Below are 19,153 nucleotides of genomic sequence, written 5' to 3'. Positions count from 1 at the left end.
ATTTGGCACGTGTTCAAGAAAAAATTGTCCGGGGAACTTTGTTTCTGCTAATTATTTTCAAGGCTGTGATATTTTACGCTGCTTTTTTAAAATTACATTTCAGGTGCTATTATTACATTATAGGGATTATTCTAATAGGGCTGATTATTCAGCACCACAAGATAAGGGAAAAGTTTTGACCTAAAGCGTGAATAGAAAATCTCAAAACAGAGAGAGATTAATGTGAGAAAACATGCTTCTAATTGACCAAGCAGGTGCTTTTTTAAAAGGGCTTGAAAGTACAGTACTTCTGAGAGAAAGGCACAAGATTTGGAAGGGCCAGAACTCCAACTTTTACAGCAGAAATTATCTCATTAAAATAGTGATTTTACATTAAAAGAAGTACACAAATTCTCTGACTTTATTTCCAGTTCTACTGCCCTTGGAAAGAGCCCACATTTGAAGGCGGGTTCAAGGCGTGCCAGAACAGTCTCCTCCCTCCACCTCCTTCCTCCTTTCTCCCAATCGCTTGGTCTCCTCCTCCCCCAGACGGCTATAGATCAGATGACCAGCAAGCTCTGTTTTCCAATGCTTTCTGCATTCCTGGCTGCCAGCTTCAGCCGCTAAAGGGGCTGCTGCCACCTTCTGCCATCTACACAGCTCAGGAAAAGAAAGGGACCTCAAACCTTCCAGATCCCTTCCTCTCCTAGGAAACTATTGAGCACAGGTAAGAAATATCATTCCTTTTTATTTAGAAATGAGACATGGTTTTAAACGTAAATCAACTAGAAGAGTGATTGAGAGGAATTGAGGTCCTCTGACATCACTATCATGGGCAATCTGTAATAACATAGGGAACACAGCAAAGTCAGAGTGGAAACTTTTTCTTTTAACCAACGTTGGAGAGTATCACTTTTGAGCAAACGTTCTCAAACTTTTTGGTCTTGTGACCTCTTTACATTCCTAAAAATCATTGAGGAGGACCCTCAAAAATGTTTGTTTCCCTAGGTTACTTGACTGTATTGTTGTCATTTACTGTACTAGAAATTCAACTTGTTTCAAAATAACAGTAAGCACATCACAGGCCAGCATAAATAACATTTTTAATTATAAATAACCATACATTTTTTAAAATCTGTGAAGAGTGACATTGTTTTTCATTTTTATGAATCTCTGGCTTAATGGAAGACAGTTGTGTTTGTATCTGCTTCTGCATTTAATCTATGTGATATTGCCCAGAATGTAAGCTCTGGTAAACTGTAGTGTATACACATGAGAGAATGAGGGTGAAAAAGACAAATTACAGCTTGTTATTATTATGAAAATAGCTTTGACCTCAAGAGCCCCTTAAGAATTGCTGCTTTAGAACAATAAAATAAGTAAGCTTCTCTTCAACGGGAGTCTCAACTGTGAATCCATGATTCTAAAAGCAAACAAAAAATTTTTGCCAAAGGTTGATCCTCTTGATAGAATCTGCATCAGCACCCTTAGCTGGGCTATAGTTGGACGAAATTATAACATTCCCCAGGAGAATCTTATTTCACAATAAGGAAAGGGCTAAATTAATACCTCTATTTTGAAGTACTAATAAGAAAAATTAGGACTCCCTTAAACTCCTCTTTTCTTTTTGTCTATATCCAGCTATTTCAAGTTCTTTTAAATCTTCCTCCAGAGTATCTTTTTTAACCTGGCTTGTTCATAATATCCCTACATGAATATTATGAATTCTTATGCAAATTTGTACATGAATTCTTAGAGTAGTGCCAGCGCCTGTCTCTTATCTTTTTCAAAATGCACTTGCTGGCTCAGTAACTTGCATTCCTATTGCCTATGAGATTAAATTCACATTTTTCTGGGGCACCTGGCTGGCTCATCAGGAAGAGCATGCAACTCTTGATCTTGGGGTCATGAGTTTGAGCCACACGTTGGGTGTAGAGATTACTAAGAAAAATAAATAAACTTAAAAATAAATAAATAAATAAGATCACATTCTTCTAGTGACTTCCAAAGCCCTCTCTAACCCCACCCTACCCTGAGTTCACTGCAGGACAGCAGGAGTGTTCCACCACAGTCCAAAAAAATGGCTCTATTCATGAAGTCCATCCTCCATCACAACACTGTTTTAATGATCATATAAATGCTCTTCCATGTCCTTTCCCATCTATTTAAATCGTAAGCATTCTTTAAGGTTAAATTCGATTCTCCTTTTCACACGAGGCCATTCCAACTACATCAGTTCCACTCTGGATTTTTCCTTTGAGTCTGTATTTAGGTGTTGATTATATACGCACCTATTATCATTATATTGCACCTATTATCAGCCACCTATTATTTACCTAAATTTTTACCTAGGTCTTCCTCTATCCCACCTCTGCCACATCCACATACAGACATTCATGGAATGGCAACATTTTCAAGAACTAAATGATTTCTAGAACTGAATACTTAGATTTTCATCTTGCTGCTACCAAGATGACTAAGTACCTGATTTTAGGGAATTAGGTAATATGCTTCCTCATTTCATCCGGTGTCTGTCTATGCCACAGAATTGAAATCCACAGCAAGGATAAACATGATTGCTTTTCAAATTCAAATTGCTTTTCAAACATTCTAATAATATGGGGTTTTTTTTAATATAATTTATTGTCAAGTTGGCTAACATACCGTGTGTAAAGTGTGCTCTTGGTTTTTGGGGTAGATTCCCATGGTTCGTCACTTACATACAACACCCAGTGCTCATCCCAACAAGTGCCCTCCTCAATGCCCATCACTCATTTTCCCCTCTCCCTGCCCCCCCCCATCCACCCTCAATTTTTTCTCTGTATTTAAGATTCTCTTATGGTTTGCCTCCCTCCCTCTCTGTTTGTAACTATTTTTTCCCCTTCCCTGCTCCCATGGTCTTCTGTTAAGTTTCTAAGATCCACATATGAATGAAAACATATGATATCTGTCCTTCTCAGACTGACTTATGTCACTCAGCATGATGCCTTCCAGTTCCATCCACGTTGCTGCAAATGGCATGATTTCATTCGTTCTCATTGCCAAGTAGTATTCCTCCAATAGTATGTTTTTAAACTCCTCTATGGCTGAAATACATATTCAATCAATACGTGTTATGTTAGAGTTATGAGGAAGTGGTTATGAGGGCATTTGCCACATATAAATGGTTCTCTCCTTGCAGCCTTAGCTAAAATCTAGAATTACAGAATACTGGAGCTGGATAACACCTGTAATATTAACCATTCAACTTCCTCTTTGTCCAAATGAGGAAACCGAGACCATCAAAATTAAGTGACTTGCCCCAGACAAGATTGTGAAGCATGTGACCTCATGTCCATCATGATTTTCTACCATTCACTAGCTTGTGGCTAGTCTTCAAGGCTTGTATAACAAAAACTGTTTTTGTTTGAAAGAACCAACTGCCACTTGCATATTCCTGGGAGGATCGTTCTGAGGTGGTTTGTAACTTTAGATGAAAAAAAAGTCAATAATCTGAGAATTTTAGATGAAATATTCAAAGCATATTTATCCAATGGGAACTATAATTTTCACATACTGGAGTTAAAGTAAAGGGACACAGATGAGACTGGAAAAGAGGGAAGTTGAGGGGAGGAATAGAAGGGTTATTTGTAGATATACTGAGATCTCACAAGAAGAGTGGTAAGAAAATAAAGAATTCAAAATAAGCACTTGAAGTAAAAAAGAAACCACGGGGGGGGGGGGGCGGGAAAGAAGAGGGAGAATATTGGAGAAGTTACTCTGTTTTTTTTTAAATATGTTTCAAGTGTTCCTAATATTCCTTCTCTTTCTCATTGGCTTTCAGATGGAGTGAAGGTTTTAAGATAGAAAAAAATTCTACCAGTTCCTTTACACACTGTTGTCATGGCAACAAGGTGTATCATAGCAGACATTTATTCCTTTAACATTGATTGAGCCCCTGCTGTATATAAACTTCTTTCCAGATGCGGAAGATTCAAGAAGAAAGGGACAATTCATCTTAAAGAAACTCAGATTGAAGCTGGGCAGACCTATTTGTAATCAAAATAATCTCATTCAGTGCAGTAAGATGTATTTGAGAAGCATAAGCGGGAGTAGGTGTAGGGGGGCACTGGTGAGAGAATGATTAGGTAGGAATGGAGGAGTAAGGGAGGTCTTCACAGAGAAAATGTTTGAGCTGGGCCTGAAAAGGTGAAGAACCGAGGGTCTAGCAGGCAACGAAAACAGGGAAGTTACTGCCTGGCAGGGGAAATGTCGCTGGCAACAGTATGAAGCCGGGAGAGTCTGGAAGCCAGAAAATCTCTAAAGAGAAGATGCCAGAAGTGATGAGGGCTGGACTTAAAACAATGCTGGTGGAGATGGAGAGGAGATGCCAAATTCTAGAGACATTTCTGAGTTATAACCTACAGTATTTGTGAGGCAGGTTAGACAAAGGAGTGGAGGACTCCCGGGTTTCCATTTCAGACAGGTTATTTGGGCATGTTTTAGAAAGTAATTCATTAGTATACCCTACAGCTGGAACCAGAAACTGAAATTTGCAAGTTATCGAAACTACCACCCTCTCTCTTCACTTTATGGCCTGAGTCCCTAAAAAAATAGTTTCTATTTGCTGTCTTACTTTTTCCCCACCCTACTCTGCCCTAGATCTTTGTCAACGTGCTTCTGTTCCCTCACATTCCCCAAACTGTTCTACCGACACCAGACCTTCCTAACTTGCCACATTCGATAAACAAGTTTGAGCTTGTACCTAAGCAGTTCCTCCTTAAAGCTCCTTTCTCCCTTGTCTTCTGTGACACTTCTCTCTTAGATTTACAAAACTGAACTAATTATTTTCCACTTGGCCTGCCATTCTCTTTTTTCTTAGTTATAATGAGGTAACCACTCAACAAGTTGCCCAAGCCAGCAACTTTGAAGTCACCCGCAGTTCCTCCTTCTTCCATTTGATCTACAGCCAATTAGCTAAAAACCAATCCTGATATTTCATCTCTCTTGAATCCATCCAGTGCTTTTGTCCCCACAGTCGCTACCTTACTTAGTTTATAGCTTCATCAACTGTTACCTTAACTGTTAAAATTACTTCTGAGGTTGTTTTCTGGCCTCTGTTCAGTCTTGCCCCATCAAATCCATCCTCTACACAGCTGCCAGGGTGAGCTTTTCAAAACATAAATCTGACCATGCCTTTCTCCTACTTAAAGAGATTCAGTATTTTTTTCAGAAAAACAGTTCAAACTCTTTAGCCTACTTAAGCAAGGCCTTTATAATCGGACTCTCCTTTACAAGTTTATGTCAAACTGAACTATTTTGCAAGTTGCATTTTATGTGAATTGAACTAGACAGAATCAAGAATAGAGAAATAATAGTCTCATTTTTCAAATTGTTTTTTTTTTTAAGTTTTATTTTATTTTGAGAGAGACAGAAACAGCACAAGTCAGGGAGGGGCAGAAAGAGAGGGAGAGAGAGACTCTCAAGCAGGCTCCAAGCTGCCAGCACAAAGCCCGATGCAGGGCCTGAACCCATGAAACCATGAGATCATGAACTGAGCTGAAACTGAGGGTCGGACACTTAACTGACTGAGCCACCCAGGTGCCCCATAATAGTCTCACTTTATAGGCAAATTGGAAATATGTGAACTCCTCCAAATTAGTTTATGTAGAATGACACAATTTCAAAGCTGGTAGGGCAAGTGAGTTGTGAGCTGTTAACACTCTTCCCACATTTAAGTGTCTCTCATACTTGACAATTATCTGCTTCCATGTTGGTATTATGTAAGCTAGGCTATTCTTGAGACATACAGGTTACTGTTATGCTATTTTTAAAATATTCACTACTGAGGCGCCTGGGTGGCTCAGTTGATTGAGCATCCGACTTCAGCTCAGGTCATGATCTCACAGTTCTTGAGTTCAAGACCTGCCTTGGGCTCTGTACTGACAGCTTAAAGTCTGGAGCCTCCTTCGGATTCTGTCTTCCTCTCTCTCTGCCCCTCCCCTCCTTGCACTCTCTCTCTCTCTCTCAAAAATAAATAAACATTTTTTAAAACTTTAAATATTCACTACTATCATAATTTTAAATATTTTTATATCTGATAGTAATGTCATCAAAGCGCTGAGGGGTATTATTACTGCTTGTGCTGAAAAACACCTCCAAATAAATATTTTCCAAATAAGTTGGAAAAACAGTTAGATGCCAGAAAACAATGATAAAAAGGCCAAAGTACCACCACGATAGAATGTGTGGAGAGAGAGCACTATGCAAAGAATCAGCTATAATGCTGAGAAAGTTGAAACAAAGAAAGAAAGCAAGAATACACTCCGGTTGTTGTAGATTTATGTCCTTTGAGGATATCTCTTTACTACTTTTGTATTTGTTCCCAAGGAAAAGTTACTCTTGAACTATCTGAGATCTTCAGAAATGCTTTCTTCCTACACAATGGGACTCCATTTGCATTAACTGCAGGAAAAGTGATGAGGTTCCAAACAAGCAAGGTTCTCTCAGAATTCCCTGCTCCAGGCTTTTGCTCACGTTGTTCCCTCTTTGTGGAAAGCTCTTCCCCTGGCCTTGTAAATGCCTGCCTCTCATATGTAGAACAAGCAGAGGGTTACTGGAGGGGGTGTGGGAGGGGGGATGAGCTACGTGGGTAAGGGGCATTAAGGAATCTACTCCTGAAATCATTGTTGCGCTATATGCTAACTAATTTGGATGTAAATTTAAAAAAAGAAAATTAATAAAAAAGAAAAGAAAATGCCTGCCTCTCTTTCAAGGCAGCATGATTATCGCTTCCTCTAAGAAGTTTTCTTCCACACACCACCAGGCAGACAGAGAGGATCTCTTGTAAACCCAGCTCTGCACAGCGTTCATTGTACTATTTTGTAATTGTTGATATATTTGTCTCTCCCTAGACTCTGAGTAATTGCAGGGTAAGTATTGTGTTTTGTCAGCTTTCTAGCTCCATGCCTGATACGTAGTGCATGCTCAGTAATTACCTGATGAATGATTTCAAATATTGTGTAATATTATTCTTTTTAAGGTAGTAGTGTCCTCTAAATTAATTCACTCATTGACTAAATACTCACTGTAGTAAACACTAGTCATTTCATCCAATTCCACTCAATATACTATTTAGGGCTTTTCAAGTAAATTATTTTACAAAAATATGAATGCATTACATAACATTAAAGTTTGTAGAGAAGACCACCCTAGCCATTATTTCATATATACGAAATTATATATACATATATGCTTGTATATTATATATCTATATAAATTTGATAACTATCCACATTTGTATATGTATAAGGAATTGAACCTAGATAAAACTGTTAAATAGCCACCAATTCACAAGTGTTTTGGGTTACCTTAATTTGGATTAAGGTTTTTAACTGGGTTTTCATTTCTGGCTTCTTCTACCACACATGTTTGGCCTCAGCAGACTATGCCAGAAAAAAATTTGAGTCACTTCTCTACCTATGAGCTTCGACTTAAATACTCCTCTATATACCAAGGACTACTGTGAAGCAGCCACATGCCTTAGAGCCCCAACCATAATTACCCTCAGGAACCCAAGGTACTGCTGAACTCTGGAGTAGGGCCTCTTAATCATTTCTGTGGCATGGGCCCTCACAGACAATCTGGTGAAGTTTGTGGACCCCTTCACAAAATAATGTGTTTACATGGATAACATTTAGTACTTAATTGCTCAGTAGGTTAAGCATTCAACTTCAGCTCAGGTCATGATCTCATGGTTAGTGAGTTGAAGCCCCATGTCGGGCTCTGTGCTGACAGTTCAGAGGCTGCTTCAGATTCTGTGTCTCCCTCTCTCTCTGCCCCTCCCTCACTCATGCTCTGTCTCTCTCTCTTTCTCTCAAAAACAAATAAATATCTAAAAAATTATCTTAAATACTTAGGCTTATAAAGGAAACTTATTACATTAAATTGGGGTTATCAAAAAAGGTTTTTTAACAAATTTTGATATAGTATGTATGTGCCTCTTTATCAAGACATAAATAACAAAATTTGGGGCACTTGGGTGGCTCAGTCAGTTTTGAACATTGGCTTCAGCTCAGGTCGTGATCTCCCGGTTCGGGAGTTCAAGCCCCATTGGGCTCTCTTTCTCTGCTGTCAGCACAGTGCCTGCTTTGGATCCTCTCTCTCCCTCTTTCTCTGCCCCTCCTCACCTTACACGCGTGCATGCGCTTTCTCTCTCTCTCAAAAATAAACATTAAAAAAAATTTTTGCAAACAAACATGCAAACAAACAAACCCAAAATCTACTGGTGGGACTAATAACTTCTGTATATTTCAAAGTAGTAAGGAGTTTAAACCCTATTTCAAGATCTCTACAACAATTATAACACAATAGGAAATATGTGTTTCCATTACTGACATCAGAGATACTGCTAATAATACATACTGTGGTTTCCTACACGACCATAAGGGGAGGAACTGCTAAATTTCAGTTAGAAGTTGGTGAAAATAGGGGCACCTAGCTGGCTCAGTTGGTTAAGTGTCCGACTTCACTTCGGGTCATGATCTCGAGGTCCATGAGCTTGAGCCCTGTGTTGGACTCTGCTGACAGCTCAGAGCCTGAAGCCTGCTTTAGATTCTGGGTCTCTGTTTCTCTCTGCCCCTCCCCTGCTCACACTATGTCTCTCTTTCTCTCTCACAAAAATAAATAAACATTTAAAAAAATTTTTAGAAGTTGGTGAAAATAAATGTAATTTTTTATTTGTAATATGTAATTTTTTCCTATCTAAGTTTACAAATTTCTCAGGTATAGAAACCCTTCTTCATAGACAAAGGTCTAGAAGGATACACACAATATTGGAGTGGGGTGGCATAGGGTGGGGCAGAGGAGAAAAGCAAAAAGAAGAAGTTTTAACATGTTTAAGTCCTGTATTATTTGGGTTTTTTTTTTATTTTTACAGAAACACTGTATTTATGTATTACTTGTATAAAAAGCATAGTATAACCCAAACTCCAGACCAAAAGCTATGGCTGCTCAAGGAGAAAAAGGGCCATCAGATGCCAGAGCGCTGTGGCGTCCTCACACACTGCCCTTACTCCCAGGCAGAAACACTACTTTTTTTTTTTTTAATTTTTTTTAACGTTTATTCATTTTTGAGACAGAGAGAGACACACCATGAACGGGGGAGGGGCAGAGAGAGAGGGAGACACAGAATCGGAAGCAGGCTCCAGGCTCTGAGCCATCAGCCCAGAGCCCGACGCGGGGCTCGAACTCACGGACTGCGAGATCGTGACCTGAGCTGAAGTCGGACGCTTAACCGACTGAACCACCCAGATGCCCCGAAACACTACTTTTATCATTGCCTCACTTTTGGCACTTTCACAATGAAGTCACAAAGCTTCAGTCTCCCATGCACATGAACCCATTGGTTGTAAGACAGACATAGAACCAATCCATAGTTAAATGACAAGCATCGTATATGTATATTGATGATACATTTCCTCCAAGATACTAGGACAATATTTCAGTTCAGTTAGTGGGCCACTTATCCACCCTTTATAATACTGTCTTATGAGAAGATGCTTTCTAGATTCCAAACATTTGTTGGTTTACAAGAGAACATTTGAACACGTGTATTCATAAGCTGAAGACCCAAGTGTTTATTAAATATCCAAAGTGTTCATCAGCATACTGGGTGATACACTGACTTCTGAGTTTGGAGGTAATAGAAGGCAGTAAGTAGAAAAATATTTTTGGGGTGGAAATGGAAAAACCACTACCTTTTCACAAATGACTCTTTGCTTTCATTAGGAATAAAGATGACTGCTATACCAGTAGATGATTGCATCAACTTTGTGGGAATGAAATTTATTGACAATACACTTTACTTTGTAGGTAAGTCTAAAGCAATAGGCCAGATAAGGATTCAGATAAATGTATTCAGCTAGAAAAGATGTTGTGAGATAACTATTAAGCACCTCTTTTTTTGTCACCAAATTCTGTTGTAATACCGGTGACCCTCTTTTCTGGAAAAGAATAAAAAATACTGGGCCTCTAGAAATTAACCACAATATGTCCAACGTCCTAGCACCTTGTCTCACCACATGTCCTGTCACTTTCGCTAGCAGAAGCCAACCCATAAGATGGCTGCAGGTGCACATGAGGAAATCTCACAAAATTGGGTACGCTCAGGGAATATAATTTCCTGCAACAAACTGGCAAATCATATAACAAATACCTTAAATCTGGAGTTCTGTGAGTAGATTATGCCAGTTTATGTAAACAAACTTGACAAATAAAAACAGATTCTAATGATTCATCTTCTGTAGGCAGCTTGGCTCCATTTGAAAGTTTGGCTTCATTTGAAAGATTCACAGAAAGTCCCTAGGTGACTTTCCATTGAAACCATAAACTTAAGAGTAATCTATCACTTTACAACATTTCCTTTTAAGTAAAAATTTAAATTTGTGGACTCTGGATTTGGGTTTTATATCTAATTTAGCTGAGACCACACTAAGTCTAATGAGCTCCATTTTATGCGACCTCTGGCATGATTGTATAATATTTCCGATGGAGGCCCACAAAGGCCATCACTGGTTAGTTAGTGGTTAAACACTGGGGAGTGACAGACGAGTTATAAAATGGTAGGGTAAGAGGAGATTCCGAATTGAAATATAGAGTTTAACATATTTTGTTTCTCTTTTTTTCCCCTTTAGCTGACAGTGATGGTAAAGTATAAATTTATTTCTCTTTCTTTGCAAAATCAGTAGCTACTTGAGTAAGCACCTCTCAGACACATCCATATCCCCATTCTCAGCTGAGAGAAACTGGTACTAGGCCCTTTGAGAAGGTAATCTTCCCTCAAAGGAATGTGGACTCAAAAGGACAGCCTTGAAATAAAGACAACCATAAGGGATACAGAGAAGAACCGCTAGCAAAATATGCTTCTCTCTACACCTTAGAAACTTCTCTAGCTCTTAGAATCTACAAAATAGACTTCGCTTATTACAGAGATTCTAAGATTATGAGGAGGTCATGGATTCTCTGGAGGAAAAGGGGGTTGAAGCAAGAGAATTGTCCAAAATCAAGGAAACCTTCCTTTAACCCTCTCTCTCAGAAATGTTTTGGGAAGAAGCCTGGGAGGCTCCCAGGTGGCAGAGGATTCTGGAAATAGAGGAGACAGGAGAGGGTAGAGCAGGCAGAATTATGAAGCTGAGCCATTATGTCTTATTAAGATGTGGATGTACCCAGTTCTTGTCCTTCTGGCATTCAGGTAGGACCATACCCATGTCTGGCCTATGATCCTCTAAAAGACCCCAGATTATTAGAGGCCATGAGTTTCTCATACTTTTCCTTAAAAGTAACACTTTTCCCATTCTTAAGGTGATCCTTACTGTACTTGAAACAGAAAGTATCAACTTTAAAAAAAAATACTATTTTTCACATGTCTTTTTCCCCCCAGCTTTACTGAAATATAATTGACCTATAACTCCTCATGTTTCTTAAAGATTGCCTTGCTCTCCATTTATTTAATTCAGTAAATATTGGTATCTGTATCCCAGGTGCTATGTCAAGCAGTAGGATACAGTGGTGAGCAAAGCATGGTTCCTACAGGGAGAAGCAGGCCCATGAGGAAGACAATTGGAATATAGTACGTTAAGTGTTACAAAGACACAGGATGCTATGGGAGCACATGGAAGAGGCACCTAATTCAGTCCAGTAGATTCTGGGAGGGCACTTTGAAGGAGGGACAGATTTAAAGAGTGAATAGGGGTTAGTGAAGAGAAGGTATTGTGGGCAGGGAGAAGACAGCATGCACAGGCCAAGATATGAAAGAAAGCATGGCATGTCTGAGCAATTAAAAGTAATTCAGAATGGGAGTAGGAGAATGAAGAGAGAAGAAGGATAAACAGGGTGCAGATAAAGAAGCTTCCTTTATTCTAAGATAGGGAATTTAGACCTTATCTTTGGGATAATGGGGATTCAGAAAGCATAATATGTACGACCTGGGATACAGATCAATTTGCTGCCACAAAGAAATCCAAAAATATAGTAAGAGAAAATGCTTCCGTAAAATACAAGTCCAAGTTGGTAGTTCGTGATGATGGTGGGATCTCAAGTTTCTTCTCTCCTGCTATTCCAGTATCCCTAAGTTGTTGAACTCATTCACATACTTGAAAATCATTACCATACTTCCTAGGTCCATATCCCAGCTAGCGAGAAAGGGTTCAAAATAAGAGGAAGACAGCCCCATTCCTTTTAAAGTCTCTACTTGGAAGTTGTACACATCAACTCCACTCATTCCATTCATTAGAATTTAGTCACCTGGCAATACCAACTGCAAGGGAATCTGGAAAATATAATTTTTATTCTAGGTGGCTATGTGCCTCATTAAAAATCAGAGATAACATGATCATCTCTCTGAATTTTAACTTTAATTAAAATTGAATTTTAATTCCTCCTGGCTTCAGTATAAAGAATTGATGTGGGGACAAAAAAAAAAAAAAAGGGAGATGCCAATTAAGAGGCTATTACTGCAGTCCCTGTAAGAAATGATGGTGACATGAATTAAGGTAGGCACAGTGGATGCCAATGAAGAGCTGTGCATGGATTTTAGAAATACTTAAAAGAATCAAGAGGACACAGTTGGGGCTGGATTTCGAAGGGGATGGAAAGAAAGACCGAAAAAATAATGCCTACATTTTTGCACTTAGCCAATTTGTACCGTTCAGTTAAATAGGAAACACAAGAGGAAAAGCAGGGTAATGAGGAGTGTGGAGCAAAGAGGAAGACATAAATTTAGTTTTAGATCTTATCTTTGGGACATCCTAGTGGAAATGTCCAGTGGACTCTTGGACATAAAGTTCTTAGATCCGGATGAAAATGTGGACTGGATATATAAATTCTTTTAACATTTATTCATTTTTGAGAGACAGAGAGAGACAGAGCATGAGTGTGGGAGGGGGGGAGAGAGAGGGAGACACAGAATCTGAAGCAGGCTCCAGGTTCTCAGCTGTGAGCACAGAGCCTGAGACAGAGCTTGAACTCACGAACTATGATCATAAATACAACTAATCCAGGAGGTAGAATGACTGGGTTGACAGAAAAAAGGGGATGATTGGTAAATCAAGGTTTCAGTAGAAGATACATGCAAAACACAGATGGAGTTAGCCCTAGACACGAGAAGGAGCACCTTTTCCACATTTTCCCCCTGGGACAAGAGCGGGGGGTAGAGGAAATTAACCGGTGGTGCCACAGTTATGTTTGTAAGTGGAGAGGCAGGAAATCATTTGCAGAAAGCGAAAGCAGAGGTCACAATGTAGAGATCCTTAGGAGATAGGAGAAGATTTAGAATCACAGCTCTGTACCACGGAGGATTGCTGAGCTATAACAGAAAGGAAGTATTGACAATCGGTGAGCTGGGAATGTGCCAATTTGTACATTTGTATAATTGCTTGGCAGCAACCCTCAGCAGCCAGTCTTGGGGTTTTGTAGTAAAAGGACAAGTAAATTCAGGATTTAAGACACTGGCAAAGGATAGATAAAATGATGAGCTGTGAGGCCCAGGCTTCATAGAGAAGAAAGGGAAGACAGGAAGAGGTTAGACAGAAAATGTTAAGAGGCAGGAGGACTCTAAACATAGAGGAAAAGCTTAAGAAAGCTAAAAGGATGGGAGATTGTGGTTTGAAAATAGGGAATTTGAATTTAAGACCATAGAAGTAGGGGCGCCTGGGTAGCTCAGTCGGTTAAGAGTCCGACTTCAGCTCAGGTCATGATCTCACGGGTTCATGAGTTCAAGCCCCACGTCGGGTTCTGTCTGGAGCCTGCTCTAGATTATGTCTCTCCCTCTCTCTCTGCCCCTTCCCATTCACACTCTGTCTCTCTCTCTCTCAAAAATAAATAAACTTAAAAAAAAAAGACTATATGAGTAGAGTAGTGATAAAAAGGTGGTAATAAGAATCAGGGTGCGCTCTTGGAAGTGGGTTAAGAAACACTGTGCAACTTTGTCCTACCATCTTCTACACCAGAAGATTATGATTAGCAGTTATTGAAAACTGAAATATATAGAATGATTATTTGTAATTTGGGAAGAGAAAAACATATTCTTTAATGAGATTTAATGTGCATTGTAGAAAACCTGGAAACAGATTACTTTGGCAAGCTTGAACGTAAACTCTCAATCTTACGAAACTTGAACGACCAAGTTCTCTTCATTAACCAGGGAGATCAACCTGTGTTTGAGGATATGCCTGATTCTGACTGTACAGGTATTTTTTTAAATATATATTTGTAACATAAAAATGACAAGCTTACTTCTTCCCATTCCAGTTAACTACCTATTGTTTTTCTAGGATAGACCTAATCCTCAGATGAAAAATCACAGGAGTAGTAATAATTTCACACACAAAGAACTTGATAAGGTCCACATTTTTTAGTTGGGGTGAAAAATTGATGCAACAGAGATATTGCTAGGGGTCAAGCTATTCTGAGCCTATATGAGGGTCGCCAATCCCTTCACTATAATTGCACTAACTCTACAGAATCTCCATATGGACCTTAATCGCTGTTGGTTATAGCTAAATTGCTGATGGAATTTTCAAAACTCAAAATCAAAAATAAATACACAAGCGTTTGGAGTGAGTCTGTCTTCCACCAGAAATTTAGAATGCCTTACAAAGGAATCTGTTTACTGTGCCTTCCAAGGTTTGAATTCCAAATATCAGAATTTAGGCAGAGTTGAAACAGTGAATGTGCACTTTGGGAAAAAAAAAAAACAAAACTAAATTTTTACCATAACAGATAGATTTTCAATATTCTATTTAACATTTAAAGGTTAAAAAACAATCTTTTAGAATTCATAGTATCTCCAAAACACTCAAAAAGTTGCTGCATTTGTGTTATAATACATATGATGAATGTGTTTTAAAGAATGTGAGCGTGCCCATGTAAAGTCTCCTGCTAAATGGCTGAATCTCAGAGTACAGAAATGGTGATGGGTTTGTTAAGGATTATCCCTAGGCTAATTTCCATAAATGGTGATTTGCAAAAATTCTTCTACCTAGGGTTCTTATTTATTAATGTTTATTTCAGATAATGCACCCCGGACTGAATTTATCATATATATGTATAAAGATAGCCTCACTAGAGGTCTGGCAGTAACCATCTCTGTGAATTATAAGACCATGTCTACTCTCTCCTGTGAGAACAAAATTATTTCCTTTAAGGTAAGGCTGAGCCTTAATTTGTTTTAGTCATATTTACGTGCAAAATTTAAAAACCCAAATATCCTCAGTCCAATCTTTTTTTTTCAAGTGTATTTATTTATTTTGAAAGAGAGAGAGAGTGGGGGAGGAGCAGAGAGAATCCCAAGCAGGATCCACGCTGTCAGTGCAGAGCCCGGCTCGGGGCTTGATCTCACAAATCGTGAGATCATGACCTGAGCTGAAACCAAGAATTGGACACTTAACGGACTGAGCCAGCCAGGTGCCCCAGAATTATATTTTCATGTGGCATTTTCCCCCTTCCCAAGTTGCCCCTTGGCATGTCTACTAAGGCCATAGTCCTAACTTTCAGTAGAAAGTGATCTTGATAGCAGTTCTTTATTGGCAAATCCCCATTTAGCAAATCGTTCACGACATGGGATTCACCTTTGAAATTGTCAGTTTGTGAGCATCTCCAGGCTGTTCTCATTGGGAGGAAAGTTTTCTGGGTCACTCTGTAGTTATAGTTAATGGTTGTTTATCTGATAATAATGGAACTAGGCAAATCCAGGTGTAGGGGAGGCTGAAGTTTACACAATTTGGGCAGCCCTTTTAAAGAAAGAGAATATAAAATCAACAAAGGCATAAAGTTGATGCTTTATTTAAAAAAAGAAGGGGACTTAAAAGAGACCTGTATAAGTGAGGGGCTCTGACATTTAAGCTTCATAGCAAATGTGCTTCTGGAAGGACTCAGTCAAGGGGCGGGAAGAGGGAAAGGAAGGTGTTAGGACCAGTTTTAGGTCATGCTCTTTGATCCCATTTTCCACCCATTAATAAGGATCTTAGCAGTGATTATAAATATAGACTAAGTTCTAGATAATAAGGCACAACTGGCTGCCATTATGTGCTCACCTTTCTGGGTTGCTTACTAGCTATAAAGTCCTAGTGCTTCTGGTTACCCCTGTTTTCCTTTGGGCAAGAACCTTCATGACACCAAGACAGATTTGTTTCAAGACTTTACTGTCAGTGTCTGTTTCTTGTATGTACATCCAGGCATGGTCAGGATTCTCTCAGACTTACTAAAGCAACTGGGAGAGGACCAAAATAAGAGAGGTTAGGTCAGGAGTGCCTGGGTGGCTCAGTCAGTTAAACGTCCCATTTTGGCTCAGGTCATGACCTCACAGTTGGTGGGTTCGAGCCCCATGTCAGGCTCTGTGCTGACAGCTCAGAGCCTAGAACCTGCTTCGGATTCTGTGTCTCTCTCCCTCTCTCTCTGCCCCTCCCCTGCTCATATTCTTTCTCTCTCTCTCTCTCTGTCTCTTTCAAAAATAAGTAAACATTTAAAAAAAAAATTTTAAGGTAAGAGATGTTAGGTCAAGCTTGCCTCTCCCTGGGTTCAGATTCAACCCCTCCTGATGTAATGATGCAAAGAATACCTTAGGCCCTTGGAGCACTCAAGTTTCACCAGGTAGGACTTTCCAAGTTGAGTGTTCCCCAAGGTCACTAGGATTGTTTCCACATCCATTTGTTGTGCATCTTCCCAATAAGGGCTATGAATAGTCAACACCAAAACTAAAGAAAGCTACTGCCCCAAGATTCCTTGCCTCTGTTCTGAAATGTGGCCTTGAACTAGTTAGAGATCACCTATTCTACCTATCCACACTTCCACCTTCAACTATAACTTTCTACACTAGGTTTGAACTAAAAGGTTTATCTGTCTTTAATATTTCTAGAGTTTTTGAAGTTTTAGCTAAGGATTATTTATCACTTATACATTAGATATTAGGTTGGTCCCAAATTGCCTCCCCTAGGTTGGGGTCTCTTCCTACATTCTGGTATATCGTAGACAGCCTCAGAAATATGTGCCAGTGGGTGAACTAGTTTATACTGTCATCAATTCAAGACCCTCACATGTTGATAAAGGAAAAAGGTCAAAAGTTATGACTATAAATTCCATAATGGATTGAGAAGTTTGGAGGTACTCCCAGGTTCTTTCAGGCCTCTTGAGAGGATGCTGGAATACTATTTTGGGTCCGGAGGTCTCTCCAACAATCCTTAGATAGGATAATGCTCATCTTTGGTACCAGGGGGTCAAAATTAAGTTCAAAATGTCTGTTGGCTCCAGGATTAATATGGAAAGAAACTTGGGTGGTCCTCACATTTTCTAGTCCATTCTGAAAAGTAGGTATGATGCACTAATAGGAAAAGTGCAGGCAGTACTCTCAGTTGGGGGACCGGCAGGATTACGGTTTCACATAATCTAGCTATTCTTGAGAAAACCCTCTTCTGTGGCTGAAAGACATAAGAATCAGCATTTGGTTTTCAGGGTAGGACCCAGCCAAATTCAGGATAGAAATTCAGGAACTACTATGGAACTGGAGTGCTTGGCAGAGAAAAAGTGCTGACTAAGCCAATAAGCAGGGCTATCCTGGAACCCAGGACCTAGCCCTAGTACAAGTAGTGGGTCTATTTATTATTTATTTATTTATTTAATATGTGAAATTTATTGTCAAATTGGTTTCCATACAACACCCAGTGCTCATCCCAAAAGATGCCCTCTTCAATACCCATCACCTACCCTACCCTCCCTCCCACCCTCCCATCAACCCTCAGTTTGTTCTCAGTTTTTAAGAGTCTCTTATGATTTGACTCTCTATTAGTGGGTCTATTTACAGCAAGTTTCAGTCCTAGGCTCCACTGAAGGAGGGACGAAGCTGAGATGCCTGCACTTTCTGCCTCTCTCACATTAGGCTCACAAACAAGAGCTAGCCTATGCCTAGGGGTGCAGGTCATCAATGTCTTTGGCTGTGAATGGTTGAAGAAAACAGGAATTGACATTAGCCTAAAAAGGTTGTGGTCTGTGCTGGAACTCTGCTTCATCTTGATCAGATATGGACTCCACTCAGGGGAGAGGAGAAAAGGAAGCTACCTGATGGTTAAATTGGGAGAAACTAGAGGCTTAAACCTGAATGTGCATTCAATGGTGGGAAAAGGCAGATTAAACAAGGAGAACAGATTAGGAATTAGGAAGGAAAGAAAATCAATATTCTTATATTCAGAGGTTTGGGTTTTGTTTTTTTTTTCCTTAATTGCTAAGAATAAGCACTTCTTTAGTTCTTTGCAGTAATGTACTTCAAAATAAACCACACATATTCAAATTGTTCATGTTCTTAAAAAATTAAGTATTTTTTTTTCCTCTATAGGAAATGAGTCCTCCTGAGAGTATCAATGATGAAGGAAATGACATCATATTCTTTCAGAGAAGTGTTCCAGGACATGATGATAAGATACAATTTGAGTCTTCATTGTACAAGGGGTACTTTCTAGCTTGTGAAAAAGAGAAAGATCTTTTCAAACTCATTTTGAAAAAAAAGGATGAAAATGGGGATAAGTCCATAATGTTCACTGTTCAAAACAAGAATTAGATATTAAAATTGCATAATGTGAACTTTCTGAGTTTTTGTCTTTCAGAAAGGTTGTAAGACTTGGTGTCTATAATTGTAATAATGAAATAAAATGGATAATGGTCTTAAAAGATACCACTGAGAAATGAATAATAAGGTATCACAAAATTGAGTTGACTCTTCCTTATCCAGATAAATAAAATATTTGCATAACATTAAGAAAATGCATAGTTTCAAAACACATTCTACACTGTTAATTGGAACATAGATTATACTCAGTAGACGTGCCTTAAATCTTTTGGGTTACTGGTCCTAAAGATGAAAGATACTGATAACTTGAACTTTCTAATTTTTTAAGAATATCATTAAAGCCATCAAGATTTTGTACAGATTTGACTAATTTCTGCATTTCTTCCAAAGTCAGGTATCTTTCAAAGTCAGATTGATCCTGAATCCAACAGCATATACAAAGGATTATACATTCTAAACAAGTGGCATTCAACCCAGGAATGTAAAGATGGTTTAATATTATTAAATGAATTAATATAATATACCATATTAATAGAATAAAGGATAAAAACAACACAATCATCTCAGTAGAAGACAGTAAAA

At 38.9% G+C, this 19,153-nt stretch overlaps 1 protein-coding gene across 3 annotated transcripts; it reads left to right on the top strand.

The window, feature by feature from the left end:
* The first annotated feature begins 513 nt into the window (after window positions 1–513).
* On the top strand, window positions 514–18,930 carry IL18 (interleukin 18). 3 transcript variants are annotated; one of them, XM_042904001.1, is made up of 7 exons: window positions 514–706; window positions 6,873–6,890; window positions 9,748–9,831; window positions 10,653–10,664; window positions 14,070–14,204; window positions 15,028–15,161; window positions 18,341–18,930. In XM_042904001.1, exons 3-7 carry the CDS (start codon window positions 9,756–9,758, stop codon window positions 18,560–18,562), a joined length of 579 nt encoding a protein of 192 aa, XP_042759935.1. In that variant the 5' UTR covers window positions 514–706; window positions 6,873–6,890; window positions 9,748–9,755; the 3' UTR covers window positions 18,563–18,930. The 3 variants fall into 3 exon arrangements, with proteins under 3 accessions (XP_042759935.1, XP_042759934.1, XP_042759936.1); XM_042904000.1 differs by lacking the exon at window positions 6,873–6,890; XM_042904002.1 differs by lacking the exons at window positions 514–706; window positions 6,873–6,890 and adding an exon at window positions 7,403–7,537.
* The last annotated feature ends 223 nt before the right edge of the window (window positions 18,931–19,153 follow it).

The sequence above is a fragment of the Panthera leo genome, chromosome D1 (assembly GCF_018350215.1).
Source record: "Panthera leo isolate Ple1 chromosome D1, P.leo_Ple1_pat1.1, whole genome shotgun sequence".
NCBI classification, from domain to species: domain Eukaryota; kingdom Metazoa; phylum Chordata; class Mammalia; order Carnivora; family Felidae; genus Panthera; species Panthera leo.
This window is presented reverse-complemented; position numbering and strand designations above follow the sequence as displayed.